This window comes from Peromyscus maniculatus, chromosome 1, assembly GCF_049852395.1.
Source record: "Peromyscus maniculatus bairdii isolate BWxNUB_F1_BW_parent chromosome 1, HU_Pman_BW_mat_3.1, whole genome shotgun sequence".
Lineage (NCBI taxonomy): Eukaryota > Metazoa > Chordata > Mammalia > Rodentia > Cricetidae > Peromyscus > Peromyscus maniculatus.
The window spans coordinates 196026584-196039090 of NC_134852.1; the positions used below are offsets into that span (position 1 = coordinate 196026584).

General features: G+C 43.8%; 1 protein-coding gene across 1 annotated transcript in view; it reads left to right on the forward strand.

The window, feature by feature from the left end:
- Positions 1-8212: 8212 nt before the first annotated feature.
- Positions 8213-12507, forward strand: part of Entpd7 (ectonucleoside triphosphate diphosphohydrolase 7) — a 44255-nt gene continuing 39960 nt past the window's right edge. The window contains exons 1-3 of the mRNA XM_006992015.4: positions 8213-8451; positions 8735-8837; positions 9556-9738. Coding sequence (XP_006992077.1) covers positions 8830-8837; positions 9556-9738 — 191 coding nt within the window. The 5' untranslated portion in view covers positions 8213-8451; positions 8735-8829. The remainder of the gene's footprint in view (positions 8452-8734; positions 8838-9555; positions 9739-12507) is intronic.

Here is a 12507-nt window from a genome sequence, read left to right on the forward strand (position 1 = left end):
AAATAAACCTGTTCTTTTACTTTTTCAGTTCATCTTGATCTGGCTTACTGTGTCGGCGGAGAAACCTATTATCGGGCTACAGAAAACCTCCTAGGAAGATCCACCTTTAGTCTGGGCCACACTCTCTGCTGGCAGACTATTTAAAGAACATGGAAGGAGGAAGATCGCTCTTGTTGCCTGCTTGCTACCAAGTCCACTCCTTCACTGGCAATAGAGCCGACTTCTTCAGGATTCCAGCATATACTGAAGACCAGCTGAGACGTCCAGCCCCATGGAGTAAACAACTACTTTGGACCTTCTATTGGTAGACAACCATTGTTGGACTAGCTGGACCACAGCCTGTAAGTCAGTCTAATAAATTCCTTTCATATATATGGATGTTACATGTTCATTGTATCAGTTCTGTTTCCCAGGCTAGGGTTTTTTTTTTTTTTTTTTAAATTGTTGTCAGCTGTCAGTGTTTGGTTTGTTCTTTTCAGTTTGGGGGACAAGGTCTTGCTATATAACCTTGGTTGACATCAGACCTTCCATTCTCCTGCCCTAGTTTCACAAGGGCTAGGAATACAGATGCACATCACTGCTGTGGGATAGTTGTGCACTGTGTGAAGATGTATTGCTGTGATTGGTGTAATAAAAAGCTGAACGGCCAATAGCTAGGCAGGGGGTATAGGTGGGACTTTTGGACAGAGAGAGAACTCCGAGAAGAAGAAAGGTGGAGTCTCCAGCCAGACATGGAGAGGAAATGGGAGGTGCAAGATAGAAGAGAGGTAACGCCACATGGCAGAACGTAGATTAATATGAATGGGTTAATTTAGGTTATCAGAGCTAGTTGAGACAAGCCTAAGCTAAAGGCCAAGCTTTCATAATTATTAAGTCTCTGTGTCATTATTTGCGGGCTGGCAGTCTCAACAAAAAAGTACTACTATTCATCACCATGTCTACTTTTATCAGTGTTTTTATTTAACAATATTTCTTTGAGATCTTCTTCTATATGTACACAATGAGCTTTCTCTTTCATTTTTTTTAAATTTTATTTTACAATATAATTTAGTTCTACATATCAGCCACAGATTCCCTTGTTTTCCCCCTCCCGCCCCCCTCTCTTTTTCATTTTTGCTTTGATGGAATTATTATTCTTGTTGTAGGAAGACAGTAAACCAGTCCGTAAGACTGGGGATGTTGCTCAATGGAATAGTGTTTGCCCAGCACTCAAGCAGCTCTTGAGTTCACTACCCAGTACTGAAAAACAAAATAACTGCTGAATGAGTAAAATACTTTGTAGTAAAACAACGCTATAGGAAATATGGGCAATTGGAAGTGAGTGGGAAGAGTTGCAATTTTAAATAAAGTGGTTAAGAGCACTTCCTGCTCTTGCAGAGGACCTGGGTTCTGTTCCCAGCACCCACCTAGTGGCTCACAATCATCTGAAACTCTAGTTCCAGGGGATCCAGTTCCCTCTTCTGGCTTTCACAGGCATTGCACACATATGGTGCACATATATACATGAAGGCAAATACCCATACACACAAAATAAAAAATAAAATAAATTGTTAAAGGATTTCAAGTCAGGAAGAAGCATGATTAAATTTCACAACAATCAGGATGGGTGGTGTCCTGGAGGGCACACAGTCTAGAGTAGAGGTAGGGCTAATAGTCAGAAAACTTCTCAGAAGGTACCGGGGAGGATTTTAAGTCCTTATGTAATAGGACCCCAGACATTAGTAGGCACTGAGACCTTAGCACAACTGACTCCATGATGGAAGTACCATCCAGACCCTAAAACTCAGCATGCAGACAGCACCACCTGCCAACACTAAAACAAAGACCTAAGCCATCCAAGTTCATAGTTCTGGGAAAGTCTCTAAATGTATTGACCTTTCTTTTTGGCTTCTGTAGTCTGCCTAACTGTTCTTGTGAACTGAAGACGTTTTTTGTGTTTAAAATCTCACCCTGGGAAGGCTCGGGGCTACACTGGGATCCTGAACACCCAGTGTAATAAACAGCTGGCTAATAAAGACTTTCCATTGGCTTAAACCCATGTCTGAGCAGTCTTCTCTGGTGAATACCCCACAACACTTGAGAACACAGATTGGATGGAACTGAGGAAAGAAAGTAGAGAGGAGAGATTCTAGAATGACTCCTGCATAGGTTCCCACATGGGTAGCAACCCACTGGGTAATCACTATCCAAGATGAGCATTTGGATGGAGGATGTTGGGAGGAGCATAAAATGAAGGGAGAGACTGCAGCTTTGGTTTTAAATGAGATGCCTGAAAGGCAGGCAAAGAGGGATGATTAAACATGGGAGAGAAACCTTTGGAAGTTAGACAAGTGAGGGTGTGAAAGATGGAGAATTGATTAAGGGGAAATGATGCAGCAGGACACCCGTGTTGAGGCAGGGTAGGGGCCGTGGGGGCCGGGGGAGGAGGGAGAGCGTGTTCTGGGTTGAACATTGAGGGCATATTGATAAAGTTTTTAATGTCAGAGTAGACAAACCTTTAAGGAGCAGTTCAAAGCCTGTTTTGAAATGTGGCTTTCTAGCATTTGTTTCAAGATGTCATTGGCCTACAGCAAATGAGGAAGGGAAATGGTCTCAACCTTTTGTGATTCGGCCTGCAGACTGGAAACCTCAGAATGCAACCTGGTGAACTGCTAATCAGATAAGCATGGCAGGGCTTTGTAGGGAATCATGCTGAGCACATGCCTGCGGGCAGGCGGGTTTATTAGAGGAAGTACTGTCCAAGCCAGTCAAAGAGAAATTGGCAAGGAAAGTGTAATGAGCAACTCTTTGGATTAAAATACAGCTTTTGGTTTTATGATAGTAGTTGTACCCTCTAACTTTAGAGGGTGTTTCAACTTCCTTTTGGATTGTAAAGTTAATGTAGCTTATAAACCCTATGAATGAGACATTGTTTACAAATAGGTAGGAATCTTGCTTATACTCCAAAACACCTATTTAGTGGAGTACTGGAGTTTGAAATATACATATTTTAGACTTAGAATTCAAAGAACAAGGTTCAAGAGGCAGTTATTAGCTGCCTTGCTAATAGCTCTGACCCCCGGGCAACTTTATTTATTAACATACAATTAAAATCACATTTCAGTGCAAATAAAATACCACCATATTTCCCATTTTCTATTTTAATAAAAAGAAAAAAAGCAAAAGGTTATAACTAACAAAAGAAAAACTATATACAAAAGTACAATAACTATATACAATATATACAAGTAATAAATACCTAAACAATGTCTAGTCCATTTGTATTTGACAAATCAGAGAAAATAATTCCATTATCTACCCTATTTTGGTAAGTCCAAAATGTACCTAATTCACTTTCTATCCTAATTAATCTTCAACTATAACTAACTAATCTTCAACTATAACTAACTAATCTTCAACTCCCTCAGAGACCCAGGAAGGAAATAATATTAGCTAACAAAAATAAAAACAGGAAGTGCATGCAAGCAACTTCCAAAAAATTTGTGAGTTGACAGAAACAGCCAGCTGCCTGGACAGTCACCTGAGGTTTCTCCGCAGTGCTGGGGCATCATCTTCAGCCTATAGGCTTAGTGTATCTGACAGACTCATTTGTGAAGTAGGATATACACAAGGTCAACAGTTCAACCTCACATTGCGTGAGAGCAGTCCATGTACCAGAAACACCTGAATTCCACTAGTGTCATGTCATGATTCAGGATTTTAAATTCTGGAAATTGTTGATGGTTTTTTAATTCAGCTGTCCATTCTTCTTGGCTGTGTATATATGGCTTCATCTCAGCATCCCCTTCTCCACATCCCTCTATTAAATGCCAGTCTACTATTGAAAGGCATGAGCTTAGTTACTCTTTAAGAATAACTGTTTCAGCTGCTGTTCCATTGCACATCAGAAGCCATCAGCCCACTGCCTGTTCAGCTGCCTTCGAAGAAAAGGGCACTGTACCTTTTCCGATTGCGAAGGCCACTTCAGGGATGGTGCCATATTGTCCTGGCCTCAGAAGATGCCTTTTGATAAAGCCATAACCACACTTGTTTTGGCAAGAATCAGTAGTCCTTTGTTTCATGTCCTGTCTGTCCATTTTGTCCTGTTGATTCAAGGATACTTTGTTGTCCACTGGCTAACTTTTGCCACAATGAAAGTTAACTCCATATGCAGTTTCTTCAATGCCCATATTTTCTCTGGAGTACATTGGTACTGCCAGGAGCCGACATGTCTCAAAAAAAATTTTTTTTAGTTATTAAAACATTTTAAATGCCATATTCTGTAGATCTCTGAAGGGTTTGAAGATAACCTGTCTATCTAAAATATATCTGCTCAATTTTTAAAATATATCTAATATGACTACAAGTTCTATTATAATGTCTAACTACTAACTTTCATTTCTTTATATCCTAATAGTTGGTAATAATAACATTCAAGGATCAGAAAATTGCATTACATTGTTAAATGAATGGTATAAGTACAATTAGAAATATACATATAGCATTTTCTAATGATATCAATTTCAATGTATATAATTTGTATACAATATAAAACAATCCAATCCAATGTAAAGTATTTAAAACTAGTAATTGTCTTTTTCTTCTTTTCTTCCTTTTTCTTTCTTTCTTTCTTTCTTTCTTTCTTCCTTTCTTTTTTGAAAGAAGAATCTTAAATCTAATCTCCTTTGCTTAGCCTTTTTCCTAACCCTTGACAACAACTGTAACCAACCCCCCTAAACAATGAAAATCATCCTAGACCCAAAACCCATTAAAAAGACCAAAAAACCACCTCCCCATAAAGAAGTTTAAAAAGTATTTCAAAACAGCCTTTGAAATATTTCCATATCTTCCTTTCTTTAGGCACTGAACTGTTCTCTGGAATAATAAAATTATCTGATATTTATATAATTTTGTGGTTAATACCAACTTTATGCAGTATGCATGCATGTGTGTATTGGGGAAAATTATAAAGGCCACTCCACGTAGTTAAAAGGAAGATTTATTTAGTGGATGACTTACAAATGAAGGAATAAATAGGTTGTGGGGGTCTGGGGAAGGTGTATCGCAATCCAGCAGTGTTCTCTGGAGCTCTGCATAGTCAACCTCCACCGTCCAGGGTCCAGGCACAGAGAGCGCGCACAGAGAGAGTGCTGGCCCATCCAGCTCTTGGGTTTTCAGCGCCTCCCCTCGCCCTGCCTCGTAGGCATGACAGTTGCCAGAGTCTCAATGGGGGTTGGAACTTCCAGATCCAAGCTGGAATGGCTACCCACTACATGTGTGGATGTGTGTGTTTGCATGAGTGTATGTGTGCATGTGTGTCCATGTGTTTGAAAGTGTGTGTGTTTGCATGAGTGTGTGTGTGAGTGTGTGTGTGTGTGTGTGTGTGTGTGTGTGTTTGTGTGTGTGTTTAGGGTAAGCTCTCACCAACTAGTCCAGGCTGCCTCACAGCAGTCTTCCCACTACAGCTTCCTAGTGCAGAGCTCAGGTTAGAGGACCGAGGCATCAAGCCCAGTCCCACCTTTTCTTTTTCCAGACAGGGTCTCATGTAGTTCAGGTTGGCCTCAAATTTGCAATGTATCAGAAAATGACTGTGAGATTTGAATGAAAAGAGTCCCATAGGCCCATAGAGACTGGCACTGCTGGAAGTCGTGGCCTTGGAGTAGGTGTGGCCTTGCTGGAGGAAGTGTGTTATTGGGGGCAGGCTTTGAGGTTTCAGAAGCTCAAATTGTGGCACACAGTCTCCTCTTCCTGCCTTCTAATTCAGATGTAGAACTCTCATCTACCTCTGCAGGACCATGTCTGCCTGTGGGCCACCATGCTTCCTACCATGATGATAATGGACTAAACCCCTGAACTGTAAGCCAGCCCCAATTAAAGGCTCTCCTTTATAAGAGTTGCTGTGGCCATGGTGTCTCTTCACAGCAATGGAGACCTTAAGACAATGACCTTGAACTTCTGATCCTCTGCCTCTACCTCTGACTGCAGGAATTACAATCATGCACCATCATGCTCAGATTATTTATTTATTTATTTATTTATTTGATTTTTCAGTGTGATGCTGGGGGTCAGCACAGGGTTTCATGGTCTTTCCCACCAACCTACATCCCCAGCCTCCACGCTTGCCTGTATACTTTTTTCTCAGTCTGGTTTCAGTGTCCCAGGTTAGGTAGAACATTAAAGCAGCGTGGTTCTTAAGAGGGGAGAAAGTTGAGAGATGAGAATTCAAGGGGAAGGACAAGATGGCAACCTGACAAATGGAGCAGCAGACGGTCAGATCACAGATGACAGAACACTGATCAGCCAGAATGAGCAGGACCTGATCAATTGTAGCTCCTCCTCCTCCTCCTTTTTGACCTCCCCTCCCCTCTTCTCCTCCTTCTTCAACAGGGTCTTTCTACTTAGTCCTGCCTCTCCTGGAACTCACTATGCAACCAGGCTGGCCTCAAACTGACAGATCTGCCTGCCTCTGCCTCCCAAGTGGTAGAATTAAAGGCGTGCATCCCCCATCCCCACCCTCAGCTAACTTCTTTTTTATCTGCTCCTTTCCTTTCCAACTCAGGCCCAGCCAGAGAGCACTGAACATGCAACTCTGACCCAGTCAACCAGCCTTCAGTCTTTCTCTGCTATTAATAATACTCTGATGTCATGAATATGTGAACCCTTGTCCCTTTCATTATTAAGCTGTTTTACTCCTCTGACAGCATCGATTCTCTGTCAAATGCAGCGGCAGTGACTGTCACTGGTTACAGCCAGCTTTGAATGAAATAGCTGCTATTGATCTCATCTTGGTCTTCGTCCCTGTCCCAGCGTTCATGTATATCCTAAGCTAGCAGTGTTTTATGTGCGAAAGGGTAGCCTGGCTTTGGGAATGTAGAAAAGCAGGCAGTCCTGTGTAGCTAGAGTTTTCCTGCCTTGCCCACAGTCAGGACAAATCTCTGTCACCCGCCAGTCCCACAGCCACTCAGACCCAACCAAGCAAACACAGAGACTTATATTGCTTACAAACTGTATGGCCGTGGCAGGCCTCCTGTTAACTGTTCCTATATCTTAAAGTAACGCATTTCTACAAATCTATACCTTGCCACGAGGCTCGTGGCTTACCAGCATCTTCACATGCTGCTTGTCCTGGCAGTGGCTGGCAGCGTCTCCTTCTGCCTTCCTGTTCTTTTATTTCTCCTCTTTGTTAGTCCCGCCTATACTTCCTGCCTAGCCACGACCAATCAGGTTTTATTTATTGACCAATCAGAGCAACTTGACATACAGACCATCCCCCAGTACAGCCAAGTGCAGACCATCTCAGACACCTGCACTCAGGCCCATGGTCCTAATCATCCTCTATGCAAACCTGCTGGGTAACGCCACAAGGAACCCAAGAAGGGCTCCCACAGGACATACATTAACATCCCACAGCAGTCCTGTCCTCAAGGATCTTCCAGCTAGTGGAGCAGACAGGCACATGATTGTAATTCAAGAGGTAACTGGAACAGAGGTGTTTATAACGAGATGTGTGGGTCGAATAAGATTTTTGGAGGAAGATGACCCTTAAGCCAAAGCTAACATATGAGCAGGGGCTGATAGTCAAAGCAGGTAGAAGAAGGACCAGAATGAACAAAAACTATCAGGTCCAAACACGCAAGGGTTCATGCAGAGCTTAACCAAGAGGCCAGGACACGCCGCGGGTGCACCGTGTACAGTAGTGGAAGAGATACTTGAGAAAACCTTAGACACAGAGGCTGGTGTCAACAAGAATAAAAGCACCAAAGGACCACTGCTTTTGTGTGTATCACCGTAAGGTCCAGAACAATGACACAAATGTTCATGATCCGCACAAGTAGACAATCGACGTTGAAGGAATGGACATAAGCGCTCTGATGCAAACATCACTGTCTCCACAATTTTTCCCCCCACAATGTTTCTATCAACGAGAGATGACAATGAGCCCAGGACATCAATTTGTGGGCAAAAGGAACGGGATGGAGGAACTGCCATTGTGGGAAGAAAGGTTGTGGGCAAGGGGTGTACTGCTGTGGTGAATACCCCGAGACCCATCCATGGGAACGGCTCAACTGTGGGAGCAGCAGCTGAGGAGGCCGCCCGCAGGGAGCTGGCGACCCAGCTGTCGCTGGCCTCTTACCTGTGCGGGCCACTGCCCGCCCTCCAGGCGGAGCTTGGGTGCGACGTCTTTTCGATTGGCCGCGGCACTAAATCCAGGGGCGGGCATTCGGGGCCGGGCGCCCTTGAGGATTGGCCCGGTTGTGAACAGACTCTGTGGACGCCGCGGGTTCGTCGGCAGCTCCGGCTGCGCGCAGGGCGGGCTCCTCGCGGTCCCCTGTAGTCATTGGTTCGGTGCGGTTTCCTTGGGGACGTGGCGCCGCTGGCGGCCAGGCCTCCTTCCGGCTGTGCCGGCAGCCACGGGGAACCGCTGGGGACCAGGCTGGGCTGTGCAGAGGGACGAGCGGGCCTCGGGATCCCGTGAGTGAGATCGCGGGAGAGTTGCGGGAAGCAGAGGGACGGGAAGAGGAAGCGGGGTCCCCCTATCCCTACCACCTGGGGTGGCGTGCTCCACGAGCACGGAGCCGGCCGGCAGGGAAGCCTTGAGTCCGGGATGCTCGTTAGGGTCCTCCAGGCCCGGGGGAGGAGAGAGACCCGACCCGGAGTTGGGGATCAGTATAGTTGGAGGGAAGTGTGCAGTCACTGCGGGGATCTGGTCCTGTGGGCACTGCTGGATGTCTGAAAGCCAGCCAACCCTTTCCAGGCTGCAGCCTTAGGAGATGCCGGGGACAAGGAGGCCACCTTCTCAGGGCAAAAGGAAAAGAAGGTGACAGACGTTGAGTCTACTGAAGGGAACCCATGGCTAGGTAAGGTTTGCACCCGTTATCTCTGGCAAAGGGCTCAGTGGAGGGTGGTAAGCGGGTTGAGTGGGTGGGTGGGGGGCGGTGGGGGGCGGTGGGTGAGGTTTGCCCTGAGGCTTCACCTGAACTTTGCATCCTGGTCCAGGTGTATGCAAAGACGTCAAAAGTGGTTTTCTTTTGAAAGGCCAGTGCACTAATTTCCTGCCCATAGCCTGGGGTCGTGGGAGTAGCGTGGTTGCCTCTGAAAGGTGGTGGTGGAGTCAGAGCCAGATTCACATTTTACTCTGTATCAGTTAAAGCTGATGTTTAAAAAGAGTCTCTCTCTGTGTATAACTTGTTAAAGCATTAAAATCGGTTAAATAACTTTTCTAGCTAGGCTTCTCGGCATTGCTAGCGGGCATGTCGCAGTTCCTCTGATTCACCGGGGTTAGGAGGTGGCCCCCGGGAGACTCATGATCTTTCCATTAACTCGAGATGAAATCTTTGAATTACACTCGAGCCCAGAGTTTGGAAACAGCAGATGAGGTCTTTCTGAACTGCATAATAGAAATACTATGAGCCATACAGGTGTTTTTCTCTCGTATGGGAACGGGGGAATAAAAAACATTTAGCTTTCTCTTGTCATGAATTTTTGCCTTGAGGGCTTTCATCTAGTTATAAAACCGTTTTAAAGCAGTCACTTACAGAGGGTTTTAAGGCTTAACAAATGTTTGTCTCATTCCAGGATCAGTTTTTCCTACCTCTGCCCAGCCTCCTGGTACTTCACTGTGCCCACAGTGAGCCCATTTCTCCGTCAGCGGGTGGCATTCCTGGGACTCTTTTTTATACCCTGTCTCCTTTTGCTCCTATTAATCATGGACTTAGGACATCGGAGCGCTTCGTCACCACGAGATAGGCAGTACGAGAGGTGAGTCAGCTTTACATCACTTTGACCAGCCTGGTGTTGAAGTTATAAACTTACTTTTGCAGCTGGGGGCTGCGCCAGGGTCTTACATGTTGGTAAGCATTCTATCACTGAGTTATGGCCTCACTCTCCTTTTTATTTTGATTGTTGAGACAGGGTTCTCACTAAGTTTCCCAGACCCAGAATGATCTGGAACTCACTCTGTGGGCTGATCTTGGAACTTGCAGTCAGCATACAGCTCCGCCTCTTGACTAGTGGGCTAGCAGTCTGTGTCACCAGACTTTGCTATCTTTTTTTTAAAAATTCTTTAATGCATACCTTTGACTCATGAGAGATATGATACTTTTATTAGTAAAAATGCATGCCATTTATTACATAGGAAGGTCCTAAGTCCCGTTTTGGCTCTGTTCAGCTTGGTTCAAGAATGCTGATGCTGTATTCTAACCATGAAAGACGGCTTTCTATTTTCTTGTCTGGGTGGATTGAGGCTCACTGGGTACATACATGTTTAGGATTGCTGTATGCTTTTAATGAGTTTATGAATTCTCTGTCTTTGCTAAAGAGTCTCTAGCCTTGATTTTATTTTTTGTTCTGGTCTACTCGTGTGATATTAATATAACTATTTCAGATTTCTTCTGAATCATGTTAATGTGATACTTTTCTGGTCTTTTAAGTTTGTCTTTAAAATATTTATTATTAGCTGAGTGTGGTGATACATGCTTTTAATCCCAGCACTTGGGAGGCAGAGGCAGGTGGATTTCTGTGAGTTCAACCTGTGAGGACAGCCTGGTCCATAAAGCAAGTTCCAGGACAGCCTGGGCTACACAGAGAAAACCTGTCTTGAAAAACAAAAAGCAAACAAACAAACAAACAAAAAAAAAACCCCAAAAAGCAATAAAAGAAAGAGTAGAAAAGAAAAAAGAAAACATGTTTTTAGAGAGAGGAAAAGACTATGTGTGTGTGTGTCCGTGTGTCCGTGTGTCCGTGTGTCCCCGTACTGTGTGAGTTTATGTGCACCACATGCCTGAAGAGGCCAGAGGGAATTTGATCCCCTGGAACTGGAGTTACAGATGGTTGTGAGCCACCATGTGGGTGCTGGGAACCAAACCTGGGTCCTCTGGAAGAGCAGTCATTGCTCTAAGTGGCTGAGATACCTCTGCAGTCCCCATTTTTATCTTATGTTCAAGGGGGCTTTTTGTGGATCATTAGTTCAGCCTTGCTTTTTATCCCTTTTGGCCGTCCATGTTTTCCTTTTAAGTGGGTGGTCAAGCCGTTTGTGTATTGTCTGTTAATTAGGTCGAGGCCTGGTCTGTCTCACCGTTTGTGTTTGTCATATTTGTTTGTCCCACCCACCCCTTGTCCTTTCTTTGGAATGAGCACATTTTCCATTTTATCCCTCTTGTTGGGTCATCAGGTGTAATTTAATTTCCTTTAATGGTGGCTTTAGGATTTATAGTGCACAGCTTTATCACATTGCTTGTACTTGAACTAATGTGTTGTAACAGAGTTTAACACCAGTAAACTTTTGGTCCTTTTTTCCCCATAGTCTTTAAGCTATTGTCATACATTTTATTTCTGCAAATGGTGTCAGTTCCATAATATACTGCTATTGACCAGTCAGCTATCTTTTCAAGGATTTTTAAAACTGAAGAAAGTATTGTATGTTTACTCATATAGTCTACAGGGGGTGAATTATTTCAGTTTTTTTTTCAAGACAGGTTTCTCTGTGTAGCCCAGGCTGTCCTGGAATTCACTCTGTAGACCAGGCTGGCTTCGAACTCAGATATCTGCCTATCTCTGCCTCCCAAGTGCTGAGATTAGAGGTGTGTGCCACCACTGCCTGGCATTTCAACTTTTATGCAACAAAGAAAGTCCTTACTTTGCTTTCATTTTGGGAAAAAGATCCATTGTTAAGGAACTCTATGTTGATTGATTTCTTGTTGGCTTGAATGCTTTCTGAGAAGTCTGCTGTCACATGTATCTTGGTTCTCTCTGTACACCTGTGTCCTTTCCTCCTGGGTGCTCTTTTAAGCAGTTTGATTGGGATGGGCTTTGTGAGAATTGGCTACATGATTCAGGAGCAGTCATTTTCTGACTGATTGAGCACTCAGTCTGCCTGATACTGAGCTATAGAGCCGAGAAGAGTCTGGCCCTTAGATTTTTAGATCCATAAGGCTAGACTTTAAAAACCAAATTTGGACAAATGTTGACCATCATTTCTTCATATATTTTTCTGTTTTCCCCTTCTCCTTTGAGGACCCTAATTGCATGTGTATTGAGCCCGGAATGCTTTCCCCAAATTAACTGATGATCTGGGGTTTTTTGTTTGTTTGTTTTTGTTTTTTCTCTCTGTGTGTTTTATTCTGAATATTTTATTTCTATTTATTTCTTGATAGAGTCTGACTTTGTAGCCCTGCTAGCCTCAAACTCTATGTAGACCAGGCTGGCCTCAAAGCAGAGATCTGTCTGCCTCAGCTTCGGCATACCATTACCTGGCTCATTAATATTGTCTTCTGCAATGCTTCATCTACTGTAAATTAACAGTGAATGCAGAATATCCTTTTCTCATAGAAAATTCTCCTAAATGATTTACTATGCTTTCAATGCCCTCCCAACTGCACATGAAGGCCTATATTCTTTTATAAAAAACTCATGTTGCTATATTTTTTAGATTAATTCTGCTGAGGCTACAGAATTAAATGATGTCATGTTGTATTCATCATTTTCAACATTTCAAAAGATTGTCTTCTTTCTTTTTTTTAAAATTGCTTC